The sequence below is a fragment of the Branchiostoma floridae genome, chromosome 4, assembly GCF_000003815.2.
Source record: "Branchiostoma floridae strain S238N-H82 chromosome 4, Bfl_VNyyK, whole genome shotgun sequence".
NCBI lineage: Eukaryota > Metazoa > Chordata > Leptocardii > Amphioxiformes > Branchiostomatidae > Branchiostoma > Branchiostoma floridae.
Window position 1 is genome coordinate 16,938,466 of NC_049982.1, and position 26,081 is coordinate 16,964,546.

Below are 26,081 nucleotides of genomic sequence, written 5' to 3' on the forward strand. Positions count from 1 at the left end.
CCCTGATTTGATTATTGTGGTTTTTGTGGTAACTCTCTTCACAGCAACCTATAAACCACTGCAAACACTTCTTCATCTCCCTACCATGAAATATAATGGCCACAAATGTTAAGGCCTTTCAGTATTGTAGATTTTCTTCTGGGAAAGACTGTTGAAATATTGCTGGGCAGCTAGCTGATCTTCAAGTCAACAAATAAATAAATAGAAAATCAATCACATGCATGTATCCATTCATTCTATGTCACCACACCGCTTTTCTCAAAATCATTTTCATATTACTCTGAAATTATTCAATGCAACATATTGCAATATAAATTTCCTGCTTCATTGGAGCCCTATGGTTTGTTCAAAATGATAACTGAAAAAGAAATTATCAAAGTAATGGCAAAGTGGTCGCAGCTGTCTGTTCTGTAGTGTTTACATGAATTTTATCTCGTCAGATAAGATATCTAAAGCCCTAATTTAGATGAGATGGATGTTTACTCGACCAGGACTCATAGGAACATGTTCCTAGGACAAAGATGGTCTCTGAGGAGATTGAACTTGGTTTCAGATAGTGGTGCGTACCTAAATTCATATTCAGGTCTGAACCCAAACCCAGATTCTCTGCTTTTTGGCAAGTAACCAATGTCACACACTGAACTTCAGGATATGACATGTGCCCCATAGATCCTGATATGAATATGTGCACACATTCACACTGGTATTAGTTTCTCCTATAACTCCCCCTTTGAGCCAGGCAGTTATGTCATGAAACTAATTGGGGTCAAAGACATTGATAATGATTAAAAGGAAGATTGCAAAAAAACATTTTTTTTTACAATAAACAGACCAATATGTAGTAGTATATTGTTTGGTTCACATGTACCATATTAATTGAGCTGAATCCCTTTTTTAAAAAGCAAAACCTCTGCTTGGAGAATAGCCAAGTAAGTCAAGTAGCCACAGCTTGTATACCATCCAATTGCTCCAGTAGAAATCGGATATTAGTCGTATCATGGTACCTGTGTATCGCGGCCACTGCTGTTTACTTTGATAAGGAAATATTATTCAAAACAAAGAGATTAACAAACAAAAGCATTTTAAGGCTTCTGGCGAACCACTAAGTCTTGTTATCCCCCAACAAATGCTATTCATAATTGCCTTATCAAGGATGTGCTGTTGTTATGGTAGACAGACCATTTCCTCAGAGAGCCAACATTTATCCAGCTCAAATAAAGCCACCATGAGATTAGTAAGGTATTAAAGGAAGGAACTTGACCCCTATGCATGCATGTTGGGCTAGTGGAGTACATTTATGAGGTAACTTTTTTCAGTAAGTGGTATCTTTGTAAAAAAAAAAAGTTAACAAGAGATCAGAGACCTCATACCTCCATGAAATATTCCGACCTTTTGTAAATTTTTTGTTTCATCTTGTCTCATTGATTTTGGTAAGAAGGCTATAATTAGCATAAGATATTATAACAAGCCGCTAGGGTGCCCAAACCTATACCACTTACTCTCGGTCTCACGAGTTATCTACCACTCAAAAATCATGACCACAGCATGCCCAGAACTTGAGATATCAAACCCCAAAGTTCCGCTGCAGTACCGTAACAAGCCTCTAGGGGGCCCAAAATCTAATCATTTTCAGGTGTTATCAAGATCTACTCACATACCAAATATCAATACAATCCATCCAGGTATTCTACAGTTATGCCGGTGTTCTACACACATACAAACACACGCTACCCAAAATATAACCTTCTTGGCGAAGGTAATAATTATGATGATACTATGTATCAAAATCATACATATATGTATTGCATGTATGAAAAAGCTTCCCACTGGCAGAATTCCATGTTTATACTTCACCATAAGTTATGCAGATGACTCCCACATTAATATGATTTATAATAATCATCTGGTGTATTATGCATTGTTGTAATTTGTATATGCCTTTTACTTAACAAACAGTTAAGTTGAATATATCTTGTAAGTATGAAATTTTCATCATTTACCGCTGCAGAATTATTTGCCTTATTTACATACTGTAGATGTAGAACTTTCAGTTTTGCTTTTACAGTGGTTTTATGTTCATGATTTTTGTGGTGGTCGCTTTACCACAAACTCAAAACTTCCGCGAACATCCCTTTCTCTGTACATGTACATAGTATACATTGTTACAGTATTGTAAGATACAAGATTGTTTACGGTACAGTATTTCTTTGAGAATTGCATTCAGTGACATTTCTTCATACGACCTACTGCATAACACCATGGTAGAAAATTTAGAGGATGGATGCGGTGACAGTTGATCACGTCAGCATAGTCAAAGTCAAAAGTGGACTGTCCATTTGTAGCACCCTTGCCTAGTAACCAGTATATGTTTTCCGACCGGCGGTTTGTAGAGGCGGTTTCCATTATTAGTATGTGACTGTAGAACAGTACTGTTAATGCTTTTAAGTCCGCGGAATGGTGCTAACGCAAAGTCAAAAGCACAGCGAACACTCCATTTTCCCACTACTGTGAAAGTAATTGTCCTAACATGGAAAACATTGGAATTATAGAGTTTCCTCATTGATAATGCAAATTAAGTCCTGATTAGCATAATTGTGTACAGCTCCATCTAGGTCCAAATTTAATCTTTCTTACATTAACTATGTGTTTCCAAAAAATCAAGGCCAGTGGCATGTTCTGGTCAAATAGATACAAAAAAGGTCCTGCTGCAGTAAAGCCGGCTTTACAATTCATGCGGACGCCGGCCGAATTTGTAGATCGGCCAGAGCTCGACGAATTTCAACATCGCCCGAGTATCAGCTGTATTTTTCGCTGAAAATCTGCCCCCTTTACAAATGGACGGAGCCCGTCCGATGTCCGTCCAACACAACTGATTATGATTTGTTAATGAGATTGTACTATGTCTTGAACATGGACGAAGTCAGAACTCACTAACCTTGTAAAAAGCCACTATTTGTGTAAAATTTAATTTCTGAGTTGCGGGATATATGTAGGACATGAGTGGAGTGGACGGGCACACTGAAAACAATAATATCAACAGGAATGTTGTGATACACCAATCCAAAAACTACCACAAGAGCCACAAAGTGAACAGACCAGTCTTATTCACCATAATACAATACTTTTGACAGAGTTGAAATCGGGCGAACCTCGGGCGAACCTTGGGCAAACCTCGAGCGAAGGCCGGCAAAGGCCGTCCGAGTTTCAGACTGGAAGCCTTTAGACATGAAGCATATATGATCTCACACATCCAAACTTATAGCAAAATAAATGATAGGAAGTACTGTCTTGGTGTCCAATTGCCTTACCGTATATTCTCGAATAAAGTGCGCACTTTTTAAACTTTTCAAAATTGAAAAATTGCTACAAGTTGTTGCCAAAGTTGGGGTGCGTACTTTATTTGAGGTTATTGCAGGGATAAATGGTAAAAGAGCCTAAAATAGAGCAAGTTGTAGTTACACTTCTAGGAAGGATCCAAAACATACACATTGCAGTTGTCTTGGCGTTGTCTTACAAAAGGAATTGTCTAAATATGATTTACATAAGAGGCACATTTGCATATGTATATGACTTAGTGACTTTGACAATTTGTTCAACTGGTTTTTCAAGTGAGATGTGCTGGCTTATTTGTTTCAACAGTTCATTCTCAGTGAAGTTGCAGGAGGAATTCACAAGTTTGAGACAATGACATTTAAAGGATGTATGCAAAATAACCTAGGAAAAACATAAAAAATCTCAGTTTATCCAGTTCAAGGCCTGTTCAGACTTGGTGTGGAAGGGGTGCGTACTTTATTTGAGTTTTTCCATTCTACATTTCAGTCCCACAGATCTGTCTGATACTTGCCCCAAATCAAGGGTGCGTACTTTAATTGGGGTGCGTACTTTATTCGAGAATATACGGTACATTATAAAAGGCAAGCAGCTTTCTTAGAAATGTTCGTACAGTAGTCTTTATTTATCTTATATGTCGAAACAAACAGTTTACTAAAAATGAAAGCCTAAAACAAAGTCACGTGTTCAAATTGATTAGGTGACAGTTAAAATTCTGCCGGAGCCCTCCCAAGCTCCCAGCGACACCAGCACAACGTTCGCCCAAAGCACGCCAAACTAGTTTAACGTCGGGCGGAATATCGTCCGGTTATTGCAGGAAGCCCGAACGAGTCTGGCGCGAGGCCGAAGAGTTCGCGCAAACTCCGACCGAGAAAAAGAGAGTAAAAAACCGTCGGGTTGCCGCCCGAGTATTGGCCAAGTCTTGGCCATTGCTCGGACAAGCTCCGGTCGAGCTACAGGCAATCCATTGACGAGCTCTCCGAGCTCAACACTCCCCGCCGAGGCCTCGCTGAAATTAAGCGCAGCTGCAAGTGCCCCGCAAACGCCGGCCGAGCTGCTAACAATCGACCGAGGCCCGCATAATCGCCAAAACGCCGGTCATACTCCGGCCGAAAATGTCCATTTGGTGCTCGCTAACAACTCGGCCGAGCTAAATTCTTGATTTGTAAAGGGGGCTTAAGGAGTAAGGTCATCTCCCATAATACATTGAAATTGATGCATAAATAACGGAAATATGGTATACCAAAGTTGATATTCCAAACTTTTTGTGCCGAGTGTATATCCTGAAGTTGGTAAGATATTCCACCAAACACACATATCTCCATGAAAAATGGAGGTATTAAACATGCAATGGTTGTCATCATACATTAATTCTTGTTTCTGGTCATTTTCCTGCCAAGATCTGAGAACTAAGACATTAACTTCTTGTTGCCATGTGGCCCTGGTTTCCATTTGTGCTTGCCAAGAGTCTGACTCTGGCCTTGGAGTCAGTGGAGTTAAAAGCGCTGCATACCCTTCCAACAATACATCCAATTTAACTAACAGCTTTGGCTTTACCTAATCAGTCTGTACTACGCGTGCATCAGGGACTGTCACATGACGTGTCTGTGTGCCAACGTGAAAGATATGCTGCGCTGGCAGGGTGGGGCAAATCTGCACCACTGTTGCTTGGATAGGAGTATACAGCATGGATGCATCTTAGTGTTTTCTTTCACAAAATTCAAGTATTACACAATGTAATCAAACTGTTATATTATACAATTTAAACTGTAGCTTGCTTACTGAAATTTTTGGTGCTTTGGCAAAGACTTTGCAGTGAATTCAGAAACAACAACAAAATGTGCACACCTTGACAGTGACCACGTATTTCAGGAAACTCACAACAGAGCATCATCCTATATTATAATTTATCAATCATTTTTTAATGCATATTTTGTGAATGTATGTCCATGTTTTTCTAATTGATCTGCATTGTAGGCATCAATCATTCCATCTTTGCAGATCTGCATGTGCATATATAATATGCTATTATATATGGCAAGGTAATTGTGATTGATCTTTGATACTCTTCATGGCTAGTGAGTTTTGATGGATCCTGTTCAAATTTGCCGTTCTGGTAAACATGAGAACTTCAAGCTATTTCTAACATAATGTCTTGGGTAAACAGTGCTGGTGTGACACACGTCACAGGTGAACAATAATGCACTTGATCTGATACAGACTTTTAGCATTATTAATTGCCAATTTTGATGATCATGATAACCCGTAAGTTAATGTTTTATTGATTCTGGTGAACTTAGAGTGACCCTCACACATTTTGTTATATGGTTTCTTGCTCTCAATCTCAAAGTCTTTTGCAGGAGCAAATGTAATCAGAGAGTAAGATAACCAGTGAATTGTTATTATTATTATATGGTTCCATATGCAAGGGCACATTTTTGTAATGTCTCAGATTTGTAAAACATACAAAAGAAGGAAGCTGATTTAGTTTACAAAAGAAACCAAAGGAACACCTTATATTTACCTTTACCAACAAGGTTATGTTTTAGGTGCTATATGTGTTTGTTGCCAGGATATCTTGAGCTGTGGATGGATTTGTATTTGGGCCCTTAGCAGCTACGTGTACTATACTGGTACTGCGGTAGAGCTTCTGGTTTTGATATCACCTGCTTTGCACATGCTATGGTCATGATTTTTCAGTGTTGATGAAGTCATGAAACTATGTCATATATAGCAGACCTGAAATCATGAAACAAGTTATTGGTATTAAGAATGTGTGCAGCTTTTTTCCAGACCACACCATGGAAGGCCTTTGGATGTGATGAGACGCTATATGAATTCCAACTAGGAAACATTTCAGTAATATCATATCCTTTACAAGAGATGAGGGTCAAATGTCCTTCCAACCCAGAACAGCAGTACAACAGATCTTTTTTGACTCCAATTGTATGAATCCCATGCTGGGTTCCATGAAGGCAAGATTTGTACATGTAACAGGTAATTTGGTGTTTTGTTCTTTCCGAGCATAACGTCATGTTAGGCATGTACATGTAGCTCTGTGATTGTATGATATTCCATCTGCCATCTAGATGATAGTACCCATAATTGCAATGAAACAGGTACAAATTGGTATTTTCTTCATTTCACTTGAACTATAGTATGTTAGTGAATCAGATGAAATCAGAATGTCTAAGACCAGTGAATCAACCACAAAACCTTATTATCTCTCTGGACATAAGAGCTGGATATCAAAGTAATAGCCGTATATCTGATCATCCGAGAGATTTCCCATCATTAATTTTTCATGAAGGTTCCATTGTTACTAATGCTAGTATATGATATATATTTAGATGTAGCAAAGAGCATTAGATAGTACAGTTGGTTTTTGAATGAGTATGTCTACAGAGTGGACCTTGGATTTATGACCCATTGGGTTAAATATTGTGAAATGTGACACACTTGATAGTCATAATGTTGAGAAAAAAATTTAGTAGGTCTACCTGTATTACCTTGGTGGGTAGGTCACCTGCAAATCAATTTATTTTCATGGAAATGTGAAAATAAAACGACTGAACATTTCCAAATTTACATTATTTATTTTTGTAACATGTTAGCTGTTGTGTTACGACGAAGGGCGGTTATACCGGCTACATAGATACAGAACTATTGTGGCATGCAGCAGATGGATGACAACAATGGCGTTTTGTTATTTTTTCAAATCAGCTAGTAAAGCCATTGTTAAGTGTTTTGAAGAACAAAGTCACTTGTCATTTAACAGGTGAGGGAGATGATCTCTCTGTCACCTGTTGAATGACAAGAATTTCTGATATGTTATGGTTCATTAACCACTGCCTTCAAAGAAGAAGTCAAACCCGACAATAGTATCCATAGTATCATGTAGTCGATTAGACACTAGTTTTATGTGCTTACCTCCCTTAGTTCTTGAGACTGTATGCAATTAGCCCTGGGGCATGATTTTGCAAATAAACAATATTAAAGATCCAAGCTGGCAGTAAAAATAAGGAAATGAGCAAGATGGTAGTGTTAAAGTCTTAGTAGAGGTTATTTGTAATTCTTTTGCAACTGTAGATCTTCACAGTCTAATGTGTTTCATAAAAGTGGCATGTATGTTGCTACAATAAACCTATAAACTTAATAATCATTATTGGTCCTGAAGAAGGCATCAGTGGTTGTTGAATTATCAGTGTACACCTTGTTGGAAACAGATTTGCATTGTACTATAGTAAAAACATCCATCATTTTTCAAGTATGCATGACTGCTACAAGTGACTAATACTGGTCTTCCCCAGTCACTGAGTCTGCTCACTTTCCTACTCCTAGAGTTTATTGATATTTTTTCTTCCTTTTACAAGAACATAGTATAGCTACTTCTATAATCCCTGATTAGCAAGGGATTTTCTAATCATATGCTCTCATTATGTTAATGTTGAATGCAGTACCCACTGATCATTTTATTTTACTTTGTTTTATACAGACAAAAGCTACTTCAAACATCTTTCGTTGATTGTAGTAATTCCAAGGTGAATTGTCGCTTTCTAGTCCAGCCTGGTAATGTTTCTAATATTTTATCCTAGTCCTGAGTGCCAACCTTAGGGCAGAGATCTGAGGGCAATCTTTCGCACTGCTGCAGCTGACAGGCTCGACACGTCTAGACTGAGATTGCCAGCCGTATTTATTACACTGTTGACACGGGCTGAATTTCAAATAAAAGCAGAAGTGATGTCGATAACTTACCACCACGCAGATGACATATCGTCCTGCCCTTTGCCAAAATCCTTGCACTATATTTATCTCGGTGCTATCTGAGAATAATGAATTTTACTGCCATCGGTATTTGGCTGTGTGCTTTGGCATATTTACCTGAGCCAAAAAGGTTTTATGTTTTTGGTTGCATTAGTTTGTGTCTGTATGTTTGTTTGTTGCCAGCATAACTCAAGTGTTTATGGATCAGGGCTCTAGCCAGTAAAAGTTTTTCCGTCAATTGACAGAAATTTGCTGCGTGTGACGGAAAATGTTTAAAACCAATCCGTCAACCTTGACGAACAAAAATCCTTGGTGGAAGCTACAGGCGGCTTGGGGACGCCGTCCACGGCTGTAAAAGCCACACACTGTTTGTTTTGCTATTGTTATTATTGTTGACGAAGTGTGTCGGTGCCCTTTCGCATACAAGAATCTCGTTAAAAACCCATATTTCAAGGTCTCAGTTCAGTCTCTCTAACTCCTTGAATAGTGTTTTCGCGACAATGGGAATTGGCTGACGGAAAAAAAATTCGAGCTGGCTAGAGCCCTGTTATGGATGGTTCTTATACAAATGAGGACCTTGTTAGCATGTATATCAGCCATCAAGGTTAACATCATTTGGCATTAGGTCATGGAACTCTGTCCTTTACTTGTCAAAAAGGTTATATTTTGGGCAGCGTTTTTGTGTGTGTCTGTCTATAGTGTTGGTGCTGGATGTATTGGTGTTGTATTTGGTGTATTGGACACTCACTCACTCACTCACTCACTCACTCACGGCCCGTAACCTCAGTGGTCGTAGGGGCTCCACGACATCCAACACAAAAACTAGAAATACAGTCATTCAATTTTGGTGGCTTTCTATGGTACTGCAGAGGAACTTCTGGTTTTGATATTTCGTGTTCTGGACCACTTGTGATTTTGATTTTTCTTTCGTGGCAGATAGATTATGAAAATATATGCTATCAGAGAGAGAGAGAGAGAGATTAGTGCAGGTCCGGGCCCATTTTTTATTATTGACTTAAGATGAGACTGATCCTCAATGCTACATTGTATATGAATGCTGGCTTTTTCAGCAAATTTTTTACTGCTGACTGGAACAAAGGGCATATTTTTGGCAATCCTCTTTATTCAGTGCAGTATTTCAGTGACATGAAAAAGAACGAATTTCACAGTCATCTGCACATTGAAAAGATTTATGATATTTGGTCCAGGTCCATACATGTAGACATGGCTGGATGTACAAATCAAATATGTAATGTATCATTTTTGAATGATTGTGCTGCAGAAAAAGCTGCTGGAGAAGATGAAGGTAGCAAAGCAGAAAATCTATAGCTATTACCATTCATCTCTTTCTCATAGACTTCGTCAAGCAAAATGGAGGGGCAAAACTGCCTGTGTTTTGATAATACATATTGAAGCATGTGTCACATCATTGTCTCCAGCATTTGGCCACCTTCTACGTTTGGTCAGAATCCAGTTTTCCTGATCACCAAGTTAGGATGTTTAGATTGTACATTGTTGGAGCTGTTGGAGGTTTACACGAGTCAAGTGGCTTTATTAAAACACTGGTGAGAAAGCTCTGAACAGCTGGCATCTGGCTCAGGAAACATTCCATATATGTCAAGTCAGCTCCAAGCATAGAAGGTCTACTACATACATGTATACATCCAGGGAACAGGATGTGCTTTTGTTTTGTAGGTTCCATATGGAACCAAGATTCTGCAAGGTGCCTGGACTCTTATCAAATTAAACTTTGTTCAAATGTTCAGTCAGGTACAAAGGTCAAGGAATCAATTTCATGTCTGCATATTATAGTTATACACATACATGTATGTTATGTAGTATGTATAGTAGCACATTGGGCTGTGTCCCTAAGGCCTTTTCAGGCACAGGTCTTTCCGGACCTGGACCTAAACAATCTTGGCCAAAATGCCAATTCGCTTAAGCCCAGGTGACTAGCCACCACATGGTGGCTGCAATAGGGTTAATCTCACCAGTGGCCAGCTGACTCTCTTTGGCTGGCATACTCCTTGCTACCCTGGACAGCAGACTTCTAGACAGGGCCGGCAGAGAATTTGTTTGGCGGCTAAGGCAGTTCTTCCTGAGGATACTCCTTGACCAGCTTTGATACTATCTTATGCCATCTGTGAATTAGCCTGGGTACCAGACCCCAGCCCGATCTCAAAAATATACCACATGATAGATATTTTTGAGATTGGGCTGGGGTCTGGTATCCAGGCTACCGGTATATCTACCTGTAGATTAGCAATAGGTTAGGTTTCCAGATAATATGCCTAAAGACATTGAGGACCCCTGCTGGATTGTTTCCAATTTAGCTATTTCCAAGAAGTACAAAAGCTACACTATGAATATACTTTTACATCTAAGGATTATGGTAGGTAAGGCTGTCACATCTGGTATGGCCTTGAGGGTAAAAGCTTTATTTGCCGGCACGTAGGGCACTTTGTGTGTAAGAAGCAATACTATGGTTACTGGCTTAGTTTTTGTCACTCTAAAGCTGAACCTATAGAATTTTGGAATTTTCTGCTTTCTTTTGCATCTTATGTCAGATTGTGAGTAGCACAATTTGAGGTAGCACAAACAGTTGCAGGAGGAATGATCTGGCTGTGAGCTATACTGAACAACCTACTGTACTGTCAGAGTAATGACATTTGGCCCCTTGTGGTAATGACACAAATGAGATCCTACCCAGCAACTGCAAGGTTGTCTAAAAATAGCAGTCCTACCGTTGTGGCTAAAACAGGAGCAGAAAAGGGCAGTTGAAATGGTTCAGTGACATGCTGTATTACATGCATGTATGTGCATGTATGTTGCTGGAAGGGCAGACCCAGTGTTCCCTCATCCAATATGTTAGACAGCTGTATTACAATTCTCTAAGTTCACCATCTAGCAAATTCGCTTCGTCTTCTATTCATGTGCACCCTCCAGACCCAAGGCTACAGATAGACCAACAATACTATCATTCTGGGTTGTACTGGGTGTGAAACAGATACTGGTACACTTGATCATTTCTGGACCGGTACCTTAGAAAAATAACAGGTACAGGCGCTGATCCAGGGTTTACATATACAACAGAGCGCTGCTTCTCAATGACAACTTTCAACATCTGACATTCATTTGTACTGGTTTGTATTTGTGTGATATTTTTACATGTAAATGCAGATACATATAATACAGGTAGTATATAGATGGGGTTAGATTTTTGTTGACAATCGTTCAGGTGTTATGATACAAAATTACTTCTATGTCAAACCATGCAATTAAGGGAGTTCACCCAATCTTGTTTAATGGTCAATTTGCTCTGTCTTAATTAAGCATCATCATGAGCTAATTGACCACTTCTGCTTGGTGGTTGCACTCAGCCCTCTAGGGCCCACTATAGCAATGTGTAATGTCTGCGCCACAGCTGACCAATGATGATGAATGCCTCTTTATCTTATACTTTCTGGACAGCTTCTGTCCAAGCATTAGGCATTTCACAGGGACACTCTTGTGAGATTGGAAAGTTGTCCCAATTTTCAATCTTCTTTTGATATTTCCGTGGTTACGCCAATGGAGGTTAGACGTCATCATGTAATAAGATTTGCCAAAAAGCAGTTACTCAAGCAAAGTTCTGGATATGGTTTTGGAAATGGTTTGACGTTTCAGGTAGCACATACTACCTTTTATCAGAGTCACTAGGATTTTTGTCATAAAGGTTGGTTGAGAATTTGATTCAACTAACCATAACTAGAGCCACTTTTGATGTTATTTTAACCATGCCCAGATTATAGATAGATTTGAAGCATATAAAATGATGCAGCTGCATGTAATGTATAGTCAGTAAACAGCATGTATTCAAAATGTATTTTGAAGCATAACAGGGACTAGACATTCCAAACATTTTCCATATTCCTGCAGAGTATGGAAATGGTTGAGCAAAAAGCACAAACATTTGTATAGGTATTGACACTTTCTTTATAGTCATTGGTATGATATCACTTTGAAGTGAAATATTTTTCCATATGCATTTGTACCAGTACCAGTATTACATGTACAAAAGTTACTGTGTAAATGGTCTTGGTTAATTCCAGGTTCCACATGCTGGTAGTCATTTCAAGAAGAACAGAAGGTTAACCCAATTGAAAAGTTACCTGAATGACATTCTGCTGTTGCCGGACACCAGGCATGAATTTTGATATGACTTTACAGAAATAATTGATTTTCAAAGAGTCTGTGGAAGGATTACCATTACAAAGATGGCTGTGACGTAAAGCCGACCAAGAAAGTCACGCAGGCATACGTGAATCAGGTACCAACTAGTATAAGCTGGGGGAGTTGTTTTTACATTGATGCCATTTCTGCACCACCAGCCTTTGTATGTCACATTGCATGATACATATCTAGGAATGTAATTTAGACTGATGATCTGTCAGGCTATAGTCTGCTGTAATAATGGATCATTGCTGCATGGAAAGCTGTCAGGTACAGAATGACAAACTAAGGATCAGTCATGCAATTACACTGAAATGTGAGACTGAATATGTCAGTCTCAATGAATGGCTACATGGTTATTCCCAGGTCTTATTTGTCCAAGAAAGATTAAAGGACCCACAATTCTTTGGGTCTTACCAATCAAATTGTTACGCTCTTGTACGTGACTGACATATATTTTGCATATTTTCCCCATTCCAAGACCTCCAATCAGTTAGCATAAGTGCAAAATCAATTTGTTGTTGTTGTTCACTAAATACGGTAAAAACATTCCTTTAAGGAAGTACTGTAACAGTAGACTTTCCTCATATAAACCATGTGTGTTGAATACAGATGTTAAAGCATGTTGTTTTCAATAGATATCTGTTCACTTGCTTTATTTCTCATGCTCTTCTTGTATCTAAATCTAAATCATGCCATGATGTACATTGTAGGCCCTGTTCATGATGCAAAAATGAAACGGTTCTGTTGGTTAGACAAGCTAAAACGGATAAGTTGTCACCATGAATGCTCCAAAACGGATCTGAAGGGTTTTTTCAGAACCTCCTCGGGAGGTGGAACCTCCTTGGAAAGTGGTTCTGAAACGGTCTCTAGGTTATCCGGAATTGCGAATTTTCATCATGAACGCAAAAGCAGCGCGATCCATTTCGCCGACATGTTCATGATGTCATTCATCCGAGAAAAAGTAGAATTTTTAACCTGTCTTTCGGGAATTCGGCCGCGTTTTAATCGTAAAATTTGTTTTTATTATCGGGCCGCCTCCAGGTGGACTAGGGAGCCTGCAGTTCTGATATCCCTTTCCCACCAGTTCTGGCTTCGGTTGCATCTCCAAACTGGCCTGTCCACGACTGATGCTGCTAGCACTACCTCTGCTGCAGCGTGGGCAATGTACAAAATCTTTCGTTGGTGACGGCTTCTCGCATCAAGGGCCTGCCGATTGCGTTCCCTTCCGCAATTAGACATCATTTTCCAGAGGTACAACAACAACAATAGCTGGGCGTAAGGAATTCCTGCCACTTTGCATCACATGACAATCACTGCACTCTAACCTCAATCAATGACCTCTAATAAGCGTCACTAGTGGTATACGTGGAAAACACAAACACAAACAGATTTGAAACGGTGTGCGTGTGGGTATCATGGACGCAACATTCAAACCGTTTCCTGTCGTCAGATTTCCAGGCCTAACCAATAGAACTGTTTCATTTTTTGCATCATGAACGGGGCCCGGGGTCTTACAAAGTGTGACATGGCATAGCACAGATCTTCTCTTAGTATAGGGAGAATCGTTTGGGGGGAAATTGCTTTTGCCTAGGAGTACTTATTTCCTGTGTAGGTAAAAGACCTGTTGTGTTTTATCTGACCGTTGTTCACAGCTATGTTGAGAGGGGGGCCGGAAGCTAGGATCAGACTGCCAGTAGAATTGCAATTTCAAATGGCTATGAAGTTGATACCAAGATTTTTAGGACGTAATACTGACTTTCAAATGTCAGTGTTACGGATAGTTTAATTAAAAGAAAGTTTAAAACAAACTGGAAAGCCCACATTTTCTACGAAAATGCAAGATGTTTCCGAAGGAGAGAAAAAAGAAACGCACACTCCACTGTTCAATTGTTGTCCATCTTAAACCTTGAATATTTACAATTACGTGTACCTACATTACATTATAACGTATTGTGTACTATGTAAAAAATGAGGAGAGGCATAGCAAAGTGAATAAAAAGCATAGATTAACTACGCGAACCACAGTCAGAATAGGAGGCCCGATATACCACACTTTTGTTTTTCTGAGTTTTGATTGGCTAACAACGGAAGAAATAAATGAATGCAGGCCAATAGGCCAGTAAAAAAAAAATGTTTTCCATCAAAAATTTGGCAACACGTATGCTCAGTTCTTCATCAATCAGTTCTTGAATTGTGTAGGACGTGATCCTCTGTAGTTGATGAAATAAGCTTAACAGAATCAGAATTTTGGCTTATTCTCACAGCACTGTGAGCTCATTACTTTTCCCGGTGTAGACAGCTTTGAAATTAATTGACAATTTTCAGCAGGAAAGGCCCTTGGTTTTTATAAGTCTGTTTTACACAGTGCATGTATTTTGTTTTCAGGGGGCTGGTGATTTGGGTGGGCTTAAGGAGCAAGGCATTAGTCAGGTGTATGGTTTTACAATATGTTCACTTGAAATGATCCCTAACACACTTCAGCAGATGTCAGGCTAAGTCGTGTCCTTTATGAATACTCCAGCGCAGCACCAGAGGGTATTACTAGTCAACCAGAAAAGTCAAAATCTATCACTGCAATTATTGATTACTGTTTCATCCTGACCACACAGGGATTGAGGAAACAACACCTTATTAGTCAAAACAAGTATATCAAAGCCCTGCTTGATGAAAATATATCTTTCATCCCTTTTTTTTACCAAAAACATCAATTCCAGGATGTTCAAATTTTTAAAAACAACGTGTAATCTGTTAAAGTAAGTAACTTTCAGAGGTCAGTAACTTTGAGCATCAGCTTTTAAAGATTGTGCTTACAGGCAGTTGGGCACTGACAAGTGATGTGATTTGTGTTTATTTTTTTCACTGATTCACTGTTACAGCATTAATCAGAAGCAAAGAACATCTGTTGAATAGCGATATCTGTCCTTGGTGCTGAAAGGGTTATCGTATAGGCACCAGATGGAAGTGTTCACAAAGAGGTCTGCAATGCTAAAGGATTTGATGACATAAGTGGCCTGAGCTTCTCATGAATAAAGGAAGGTTCAAAGGAACAAACAAACATTTTACATTGTGTCCAAAGAAGCTTAAGCAAGAGAGATCAAAGATTACATGTGACTAAGCTTTTTTCGCTGTTTTTGTAAGGTGAGGTCAAGATTATACCGGTAAATGTGAATCACATTGATTTGATGGACTCAAATGGATATAGCTTGGATGTACAAATTCTGCTGTACCAATATATGTTTGTAAGTTTTGTTTTGTTTAAAAATCTATATCATTATACATATAATTTCAGAGTGCACCAGAAACCCTTCATTGAAAAGCATACCTGATTCATTTGATTTGGAACTATGGTAATGTCATGCAGCTGTGGATATGCATATTACTGCATAACATTAGGATTTTAGACTGCTTGTATGTGAATGTGATATTTCTATCTAGCCAGGAAGCCTTTTCAGGTTCAAAATTCTGATGGGTAAGCAAGGATTCAAATTCATAAAAATTAACCTTGTGATACAAAATTAACCTTGTGTTACATCCAATCCGTTGCCAAGGAAGCTGGGAAAATGGTGGGCTCTTTGTACCGAACCAGAAAATATCTTACCCCCTCTGCTATTCTTTATCTTTATAAGAGTCAGATTAGGCCCAAAATGGAATATTGTTGTCACATTTGGGCTGGAGCCTCCCAGAACTCCCTGACCTGCCTCAATAGAGTACAAAAACGGTTAAGGAACATTGTTGGCAGCGACATTCGCCACACTACAACCATTGGCCCAAAGGCGTGATGTAGCTAGCCTAGCACTTTTCTATCGGTACTTCCATGGTAAATGCTTGGCAGAACTTCATTCACTTGTGCCTTCAATACGAACCTTCACAGCAAGAACCCGTTTAGCCACTTCCACGGAAACAAATCATCCTTTTTTCCTCCACAATCCACCTAACAGGAGGAAGTTCCACACTCAGAGCTTTTTTCCTAGAACAACATCGCTATGGAATAAGCTCCCACGGACTTGCTTCCCCACAGGGTACAGCCTGAAACTGTTTAAATTAAGGGTAAACAAACATCTCTCTTCACAATTCAGTAATGTAACCCAAAACGCTTGAGTGGCCCCACGACCCTTGTTTTGCGGTGACCTCTAAGTAAATAAAAAATAAAAAATAAAAAAAAAAGCAAGATACCTAATTACTCTACATGCTACTTTTTAGATATAGAGGACTAAGAAGTACATGTATGATTAGTGCAGCAGATCAAATAGATTGCTGAGGAGATAATACATGCCATTGATTGCCTTATTATTAAAATAGCATCAGGCAAGGGCAAATCGCTGCATACTTGTCTGTCCTTAGTGAATGACTTTGGTTGGGTGGTAAAAGGTGGTGTAAGGTGATCATGAGGGCTGCATGGGCTCCTGGAATGTTGTACCTTGGACACAACCTGCTGCCCCTACGGCCTATGGCATTACCTAGAATGCCAAAGAAAATGTGCAGTTACAGAGTAGAAATGTTAGAATGGTAATTAGAATGGATAAGAAGAATGCTTAAGTCCTGACTATAAGAATTAAAACCACATCAGAATCCATACACATGAAAATCTCCCTGGATTCCAATCTCCCCTGTGACATATATACTACCAACTAAGATATAAGCCCTCTGTGTCTGAGGTCATATATTTTAATGGCTCTCATTTAGTTACAAATTTAGAATGCTTCACAATGTTTGGCATGGTTCCACTGGATTAAACCATCTGTACCATACAAACTTAACTGCACTGTACCTACAACCAAACTTAGGCTTCTACATTGCTGTGTCAGGCATAATTTGCAGTCAGGTGGCTGTGAAGCATTCCATGTTGCAGACAGTTAAACATGGAACAGTTATAATTAGAGGTGACAAATGATGTATCACACCAGGGCTGGCATGTGCCAGCACTTAATAGACTGTGGTGAGATTTGACAGCTAATGCTCTACTCTAACAATTCACCTGGTTACCACAATGGAACTTCTGTCGTCCAACCACAGTCTTGATGGCACCCAAAATGACAGCTCAGTGACTTTCTAAACTTGTTTTCTCAGCATGACACCTTTTGTTTTCAGCACATTGTTACTTATTAGAGAGTCAGATCTGTGTTCACTAGTGCCTGCAGTATTCGCATGCACGTCTGGCAAATAGAACATGACCTTATTAGGCAGGACATGAATTGCTGTTACGTGCTTGGAAGCAGGTAATGGTGTAAGCTCAGTTAGAAATGGTTGATAATTGCATTCTATTCAACAAGTTAACACAGTTTGGTTACATTACCTTGTTGATGTAACATTAAAGAAATGTTGGGTTCCAGGAGGACTACAAGATTTAAGAGATCTTTGCTTGAACTCTTTATAAGGAGTACAAATGTAGAGGACAACAAAACAGTTATAAAATTGTTTTCATTTTATTCATGGTTTTGTGTCTTGGTGACTGCCATACATATGTTTGACCAGACTGTTGTTGTCATTCTTCTTTCAGGTTCTGCTGGGTCGGGTAAAAGTACCTTTAGTAAACAGCTGCGTGTCCTGTATGGGGACGGGTTTCCAGAGGCAGAGAGGGTCAAGCTACGGCCAAACGTGTACAGCAATGTCCGGGTGGCCATCAAGCGGCTCGTACGAGCCATGGAGAAGCTAGGAATCCAGTTTGAGAAAGAAGAGTCAAAGGTTTGAGGATCTTTCTGCTAATGTTTTCTTCTGTTAATGTATTAAGCACAAGCACCCATGGTTATCACATCTTTATCTTTGATTGGGAAAAAATAAGATGTTCATAAACCTGACTTAGTAAGGCTTACCATTCCAGTTGGAGTTTTTGCTAAATCCATTTGGCTGGAAATTTACCACCTGACAAACAAATTACCTGATTTGTGGTGATGCTGTGTTAGAAATCACGATCAGCAATTAGATTTGGTTTTCCTGCCATTTCTCTGTCAGAGATTAAAGGTGGGGGAACCAAATATGTTGTGGTTGTTCAGACGAAATGGAAATTTTTCTATTTGTGGACCAGCTAAGTGTATTTGATTGATGCCATTTGTCATTACCTGTGGCACATGCTGTTGGTAGTGCACTCTTAATGGTTACAAAATATCTACCCGTAGACTTGGGGCTGTGTTGTGAATATAGATGATTTCGTTTTTGTTGTTGTCTGTAATGTAAAGCATAACAAGACTTTCAACCCAGTACCACTGAGGTTGAAGTGTCATTGTGAAGACTATTTATGTTCCTGCCCATAGCTAAAAACAAAACCATCATGGTAGTGGCCATGCGTATTACTGAAGCTTACTTAGGACACACAGCAGAGGATGGGGTGTTAACGCCGTATAGTATAAAAGTTGAAAAGTTGTTGAACATAATGAACTTAACTCCTAAGAATGACAAACTGATTTGAAAATTGCATAGCTGTACATTTTCACAAATACCCCCCCCCCCCCATCTTACCTTTCCAGCAAATATGAAGTCATAATCCTCGAGAGGCCCCCATAATGTAGTGTTATTGCTGTACCCCTATATGTGCCTCCATGGTGTATGTAGATGTTTATTGGTGCCAAGTGGCTATTAGGGTGAGTTTAATCTTGGGATGATAGTCTGGCTGTTAAACTTTTGACCTGGTTGCTTAGCAACCAACCTAACATGACCTCTGTGGGTAAGGCAGGCCATAAAAATCAAATACCCAGTAATTCTAATCTGAAGCCTGAGGCAAGGGTGTATAGAGAAAAGGGAAGATGGGGTTAGTGCATGCTTTTGAGAACATAACATTAAACTAAAATTTCTATTCCAATAGGACCCCTATTTTAATAATACCAACAAAGTTTTTTGGGTGGAGAATAGCAAATTATTTTCAATTCTTAAGATTGTTCTTAAGAAGTGTAGGTTCTAACAATTGAGGTCTGTAGGTGTAAGTCTCAAAGAAGCTATCAGATATAAATCTTTCTATGCTATTAAATCTAATTCTCAGCCAAAGAAGGTAATATGAAAGGTGATAAGAAAAGCATAATATCGTAAAATCTTAAGATTTTGTTGTAACGTTTACAAACATTTGTTGTTGTCTGTGGTTTGATTGATGTTCACTCTGGGTTGGTTTGTTTGGTGCTCTAGCAGAATTCTCTCTGCTTTCTGGCTGGAGTCTTCAGACGTGAATGCTGGAACGCAGCCCTAGGCTTGGCAAGATGCTGTCTCCGGGGTCTTCAGTGGCTGGACCCTGAGTTTGGCGATGCGCAGGTAGGCGACATTCCCACGTTGTCGGGCTGCTTTTATCTCTGGGATGAGCGCCGTCCTCTTCTATCTGCGGAGAAGTTGTCATTCAGATAGACTGTCAGTCCGTTTGAGGTAGTGATGTCGGTAGTGGTGGTGGTGGTGGTGGTGTGGTTGTTCCCACTGTTAGTCAAATGCACTCTCCCACAAACCTTTCCTGTACTAGATAAATCAGCTGCACTGTCTAGTAACCACCTGTGGGGCCCAATTATACATCACTATGACTTATTTTGGTACTACTCAGTTGTTAAATTCCTTTCCCATAGCTGATTCCTTCTGCCTACAATGCTATGTTGTTATAATCTATTATTTTGCATGTAATCCAGCTTCCCTGTTAATTCCTTGTTATAGCAGAAGCATAAAGGACTCCCGGCCTCTTGATAATCACCTCCCCTACTCCAGACATGACACCTTGTAGGACCTTCCAGCTCCAGCCTCTTCACTACAGTCATATGGGGACATCCTGCCTCATAGCGATTACACTGGTACTACTCTGATGGTAGTCTAGAGCCAGGTTTTCTCGTGGGAACGTCTCTCATGTTCTGCTTACATTGGCTGCTCTTGGCTAAGACTCTCTCTATAAGGACAGCTGAGAGTCTATCTTTCTCTCCAACTGCTGCCACGGTTCCCTGCCTACAACATCAGTTCCTGGTACAGATTTGATTGACTAGTTACACCTGCATCAACAATGCTCAACCCTGGCCCAGGATGACTAGATGGTTGTAGTTGTACCAAATGAATGGAACTTCAACTGCAGTGTTACAGCATGCATGTTGGAACAAATACGGCTGCGTCCTGGTTTTGTCTTGATCTGTATGGCGGAGAACAACAGAGAATGGGTAGTTTCAGCTTCTACTTTGGCTTTGAATCTTTGGACTGGATGCTTTGAAGCCTATTATGAATGATAGTAGCTGTGATGGTCTGGTATTCCCCCAAGAATAGCCTGTGTTCTCAACTGCATCATTGTCCAGAAAGTGGGATACGCTGAATGGCCCATTGCGCCAGTCCAGCCTTGGAATGGTTTGAACTTCCAGTCAACTGGATATTCCTTTGGTGTCATTGGCCTGGTTTGCATGGCTATGCATATCTTGTTGGCAGAATTGATCATCTCTTTTTTTTATTTATTTTTTTTATTTCAGCACTGTATGTGACTAACCTTTCTTCCCATTGATCAATCAAACCTGTGAGATGTAGTTTCTGTTGCTCTCAAGGAAATCCTGTGATTCTTCTTGTGACAGAAACTGGTGCTTCCTCTGGACACCTTTCACCTGGGAGGAACACTGCAGTCTACTGAAGGATGATGTTACATGCCAACTGTGATGGAGTAGGAGCATGGGAGCATGACCAACATGAGCCAGATATGAAGAAGTCTGGAATTTTCTTTGTCAATAAGTACGCTTATTGCATAAGCTGAAATGGTTGCATCTTGCTGCTTGGATGTAAGGAAAATGAACCAAGGAAAGTGCATGCAAGTAGAAATCGATCTTACTACAAGACCATATTACATTTTGAAATGTTGGTGCTTTATAGGATGATCCATGCTTATTCCAATGCATGAAGTCTATGGAAGGGATGGAACTTTCAGAATGCTGAAGGGTAGAGTTCTTGCTTTGTACAGCTATTGATGGGTTAAATCTCATTTTTCTATGGAAGGTTTGTTGAAAGTTGCTGCATGGTGTTCAAAATATATGCTTTAAATGATATGTTTGATTTAAGAAAGCACATATGAGCAAAATAAGTATTTACAACGTACATGTAACATTACACATAGCTTGCAAATATCACCACCTCAAAGTTTTCAATAAGTTTGTTGAGCAGAATCTTTGATTTGCTATAACTTAAGTGGAGTTGTTGTGCCTGCCATTTACTTGGCTCAATTTAAGATTTCAAAGGAGTTTATTTGAATCTTTTGGGGATGTTAACATAGATTTTTCACATAAAGTTTAGAAATTTTGAGTCAAAGATTTTCAGTACATATTTTCATCGTGCCAAGAAAGGACAAAGTAGTAGAATAAGTCTGGTATAAACATTGCAATATAAATGGTTCCAATCACATAAGTTGTTATCTTTGTACAATATACCAGTGGGCTGGGAGATATGGTAACAAGAGATAGTGAAAAGAGTACTTTGTGATCATGACAGTAGAGTAAAAAATCATGAATGTTACAATTCTCAATTAAAAGATGCAAAAAATCTACAATGAAAATGGAGATTAAAAGGTCAGACATCCAAACATTTGCCTGAAGTGTTAAAACTGCCTGGCTGAAACTAGAAGGCAGCTTGGTAATTCTGGACCTAGGCCCTTTGCTATGTTGTGATATTTTTCCTCTGACTACCTTTATTATAGGTACAGACTGCTAACTTAACCTCTTATCTCCTTACACTTCCAGAATCTCTTGTTTTAATAGACGAGGCAGATCAGGGAAGACCATGAGTATAAAGAAAGGAGAACGAAAGAAATTCAATATACAGAATTAACTGTATACCTGAAAAATACTTGAGTGCCAACATTGTCACACAACCCACAGTCTTTCCTGGTCTGACGCCAACTCGGTCCATTTCTTTGGCATCAGATTGTGAAGTACTTGGATATGTTTTTCTGCTTCGCAAAAGTAATGGTCACTCTTCAATGTGATTTCTTCTCCAGGACCTCTCAGAAAATCTAGTGAGCGTAGAAAATGGGCAACACTGTTATGAGCTGTGTGCAGACGACAAGCTGAGTTCGGAAGAGACGGTGGCAATCCGAGCGCTGTGGCAGGACAAGGGCGTGCAGGATGCTTGGGAACAGAGACATCTGTACCACCTGGCAGAGTCAGCCAAATAGTCAGTACTGTCCGTCTGATTTTACACTCAAGACTTCTGAACACAATTGAATCTTAGTTCCACATTAACACAGTAGCAGCTTTTTTAATATCAAGAGCTTTAATTTCAAGTTTGTGCAAATGTCTTGGACACATTTACATAATCTGTGCATAGTGGTGTACACCTTTAACTTGAGTATGCATGTCACTAATACCAAATTCCCTTCATATACCATGAAGGAATAATGGTATTTTCATATCAATTATGCTAGTTAGGTCCTTTTTTTGCATGTTTGTTATATTTTTGTATTCCACCTGCCATGATTACATGTTGAAGTCCTATTATGTTTGTGTAGACAAGGCTGAATGGGGCTATCCAGAGAATTCAATGATTGAAGTTATGGAACACACTATAGAACTTCCTTATTAATCATGATGATTAATGATTTGATGATTAATCATGCAAATCAAGTACCTAGTACATAACTTGCATCTGCTTGAATGTGTAGATCTCTGTCTGATAGTGAGCTACCTTCATGCTGATGATGAAACGCCATCCATCGTTTCCTCAGGTATCCCCACTGAAAGATTTTAACAAAATGACCTCTGCAGTTGTAATATTAACTGCTTGGGGGCCCAAACCCATGCCATTTGATCTTGACCTCAAAAGTTATCTGCCCAAAGATCTACTTTTTAATTTGTAGACAAAATATGTCCAAGACAGCAGTGTATGAAAAAAATGGTCTGACAGAATGTCCTCAGTGATTATGCAAATGTGTCAAATTTTTCATAATTTCATCTCTATCTGATCTATCTGATCTCTATCTGATCTACCTGCATAACCAAATCATGAAATCTGTTGTTCCTTTCATCAGTCCATGTAGTACCAGAGCAACCTGCTAGAGGGCCCAAATGTTCCAAAGCACAAAAACTGTATATCACTAAAAAAAACAGGGTCATAGAATGTGATAGTGATTCATGACTATAGCAGAATGTGGGATGTCAAACCCAAAATTTCCACTCCAATCACCTTCAAAATATCTTACATTACACACACGCACGCACGCACGCACGCACGCACGCACACACACACACACACACACACACGCACGCACACACACACACACACACACATAGAATATATAGGGGTGCCAAGAGGTTCACATAATATGTCAGTCCCTCAAGATGTTCTCAATATGAATATATTGAGTGTTACCTGCTAGTTTTCAGAAATGGTTGCTAAGATAGCTGTCAATTATTCTAGGTTAGTGTAAGTGGCCTTTTTAACATGAGTGGATAATTTATATGTTCACCGAATATTCCAAATGCTAAGTAGATAGTTGTGACATAATCATAAAGGAAGATATGCATATCAAATATTTTCATAGAAACAAAAATAGCATGCAACTGGATTTCTAGTTTGTGTTGTACAAATGCATGTTATTGACTCTATTGTGTTTTGTGATTTTCTGACAGTTTCCTCGACAATATCGACCAGATCTCCACAGAGACATACATCCCTTCTGTGCAAGACATCCTGTATATCAGATTACCTACCACTGCCATTGAGGAGCATGAATTTTCTGTCAATGGACTAACATACAGGTAGGTATTATACTTGTTGTTATGTAAAAGCTTGGCTGAAACAACAACAAAATGGAGTGTGTATGGGAGAACTGTTGGAAGAACTTAGGTGCTGTGTTGTCTTGGTGTGTTGGTTAAAGCAGGCTGCCTCGTTTATGGCTGGTTCTCATTTTAATGTCGAAATGCTGTCGCCTGACTTTACGCATTGATATGGAGCAAATTATAGGCAACAGCACTGGTTCCTTCACGATCCCTGTAATGTATTACAAAAGATGCACAACAACATTCATATTGGTTCATGGCTTTGAAGGTTATTAAAGCCTCGGGTGAGATTTCAACCCCTAAAAAATGGCTGTCGCCTGAGAAGAAACGAAGAATTCAAATAGTAGCCAAAAATGTAACAATTCAGTTCCCAGAATGATAGTTCGGTAGGTGAAACCAGCTGACCAGGCCCTCCGACCGATCACGTCAGATCGCTACTGTCACTGATCTTAGAGGCTGTGTGAGGTGGTTTATGCCTGTCGCCAGATTCTGTAACAAACGTTACCACCATGAGTACGGTGGTTGCCACGGTTATATTATCCACGTAGAAGACTAGAAATTACCGTTTTTGTGACGCTGTGCAGTTTTTCTGGCTTTCTAAAGAAACAAGAAAGGGTTGTTGACTGTTATTTGTATCCCACCTTTCTTAACAAAATGTTGTACAGAAATTACTGTAACAAACGTTACCATTGTTCGATGCTGTCTAAGCTTTCTATTTGACCTGGTGTAATAAAGCTGCCCACTTTTTAAATGTTCCTAGGGACATCCACTTATACCTAAATGGTGTAGCCAATAAGGTAAGTCCTTTCGAATAAAACAGGGTAAAGTCTACTGTTGTAACAAACGTTACCGGTAACGTTTGTTACATGCCCTGTAATGCATTACCAATGGGACCGATAATAATAAGTTGCCATTTTTTGGCTATGGATAAAAGAGGAATTTTCCCAAACAACCAAGTAGTTTTCACTGAAAATAAAGCCAATGCATTTTTCGACCAAAAAAATGCCATTTTCGACATTTCAATGAGAACGAGTGTTATGTGAATCATCATCTACTAAGAAGTCTTTTCCTTCTGATTTCATCAGAAATATATTTTGTTCTTTTCTAATAATATCAAACTTGTCTGTTGGGAAGGACTACTGCCCCAGGACTACCTTGCAATTCCCAAACCCTGACATACGTGCCAAGTGCCATGTATTGTATGAAAGAAATTTTCCAGACACCAAGTCTAGGATGCCAGACAAATTCAAGTGATTTACAGACAGAAAACTGAGAGAGTGCCAAAAGACTTTTGATTCTTTCTCCATCAGTCATTCCTGTCTTTTACATCCATCCCTCAGGAACACTAGCAGCCAACTTCATTTCTTACTTCATGATATTGGAAATTCATAACTCCCAGCCTGCAGGCATGTTTTAAAAGTACAAATGTTTTGGAACCTTTTCTATAAAAAAAAGTAATATAAAAACACAAACAAGCAAAAAACACAATTAGCCAAACCCTGATGACCTAACACTGAGGAACCAAACAGTCGTGAAATAAGAAGATATGTTCTATATGTAGTGTTTGCTTAGCCTCTTTCACAATGCTGAGTTTTGATGTATTGAAGTAGACACCATGTCCCTCCCTGGGTAACCCCATTCTGTAGAGATGTTATTATTATATTATCCTTTTTTTTTCAGAAACAAATAGATGAAGCTGAGAAATTTCATGTGGAAACAAGTCCTGTCGTTTTTTTTTTTTTTTTTTTACTCAATGGTCACCACGTAACAAGGCCTGAAGGCCACTCAAGGTTACGGGTTACATGATTGGAACTTTACGGGTTACATGATTGGAACTGTAACAGCAACTCTTCGTCCTAGGTCAGAAACATCATGATTTGAGACCAGCCCAATTGCTCACTATGAGTGGGGACTAACTGACCCAATAGGCGAAGCAGGGGTTACGAGGGCTGCTCGGGAGATTCCCTACCCCTATTTTGGCCGGAATGGTTTGATCCGCTCGGGTGGATGTTCGCACATGTGGCGGGTTCTTTAACGTGCATAGGGTATGGCTCTCCCCACACATGGTACCTCCATTTA

At 39.4% G+C, this 26,081-nt stretch overlaps 1 protein-coding gene across 5 annotated transcripts in view; it reads left to right on the top strand.

Moving 5' to 3' along the window:
- Positions 1-26,081, top strand: part of LOC118414400 (guanine nucleotide-binding protein subunit alpha-11-like) — a 36,737-nt gene that overhangs the window by 2,843 nt on the left and 7,813 nt on the right. For 3 of the 5 annotated variants that reach the window (XM_035818428.1, XM_035818431.1, XM_035818430.1), the window contains exons 3-6: positions 17,807-17,991; positions 19,420-19,542; positions 22,223-22,398; positions 23,853-23,981. In XM_035818428.1, coding sequence (XP_035674321.1) covers positions 17,807-17,991; positions 19,420-19,542; positions 22,223-22,398; positions 23,853-23,981 — 613 coding nt within the window. The remainder of the gene's footprint in view (positions 1-17,806; positions 17,992-19,419; positions 19,543-22,222; positions 22,399-23,852; positions 23,982-26,081) is intronic. The other 2 variants (XM_035818432.1, XM_035818433.1) reach the window with 2 other exon arrangements.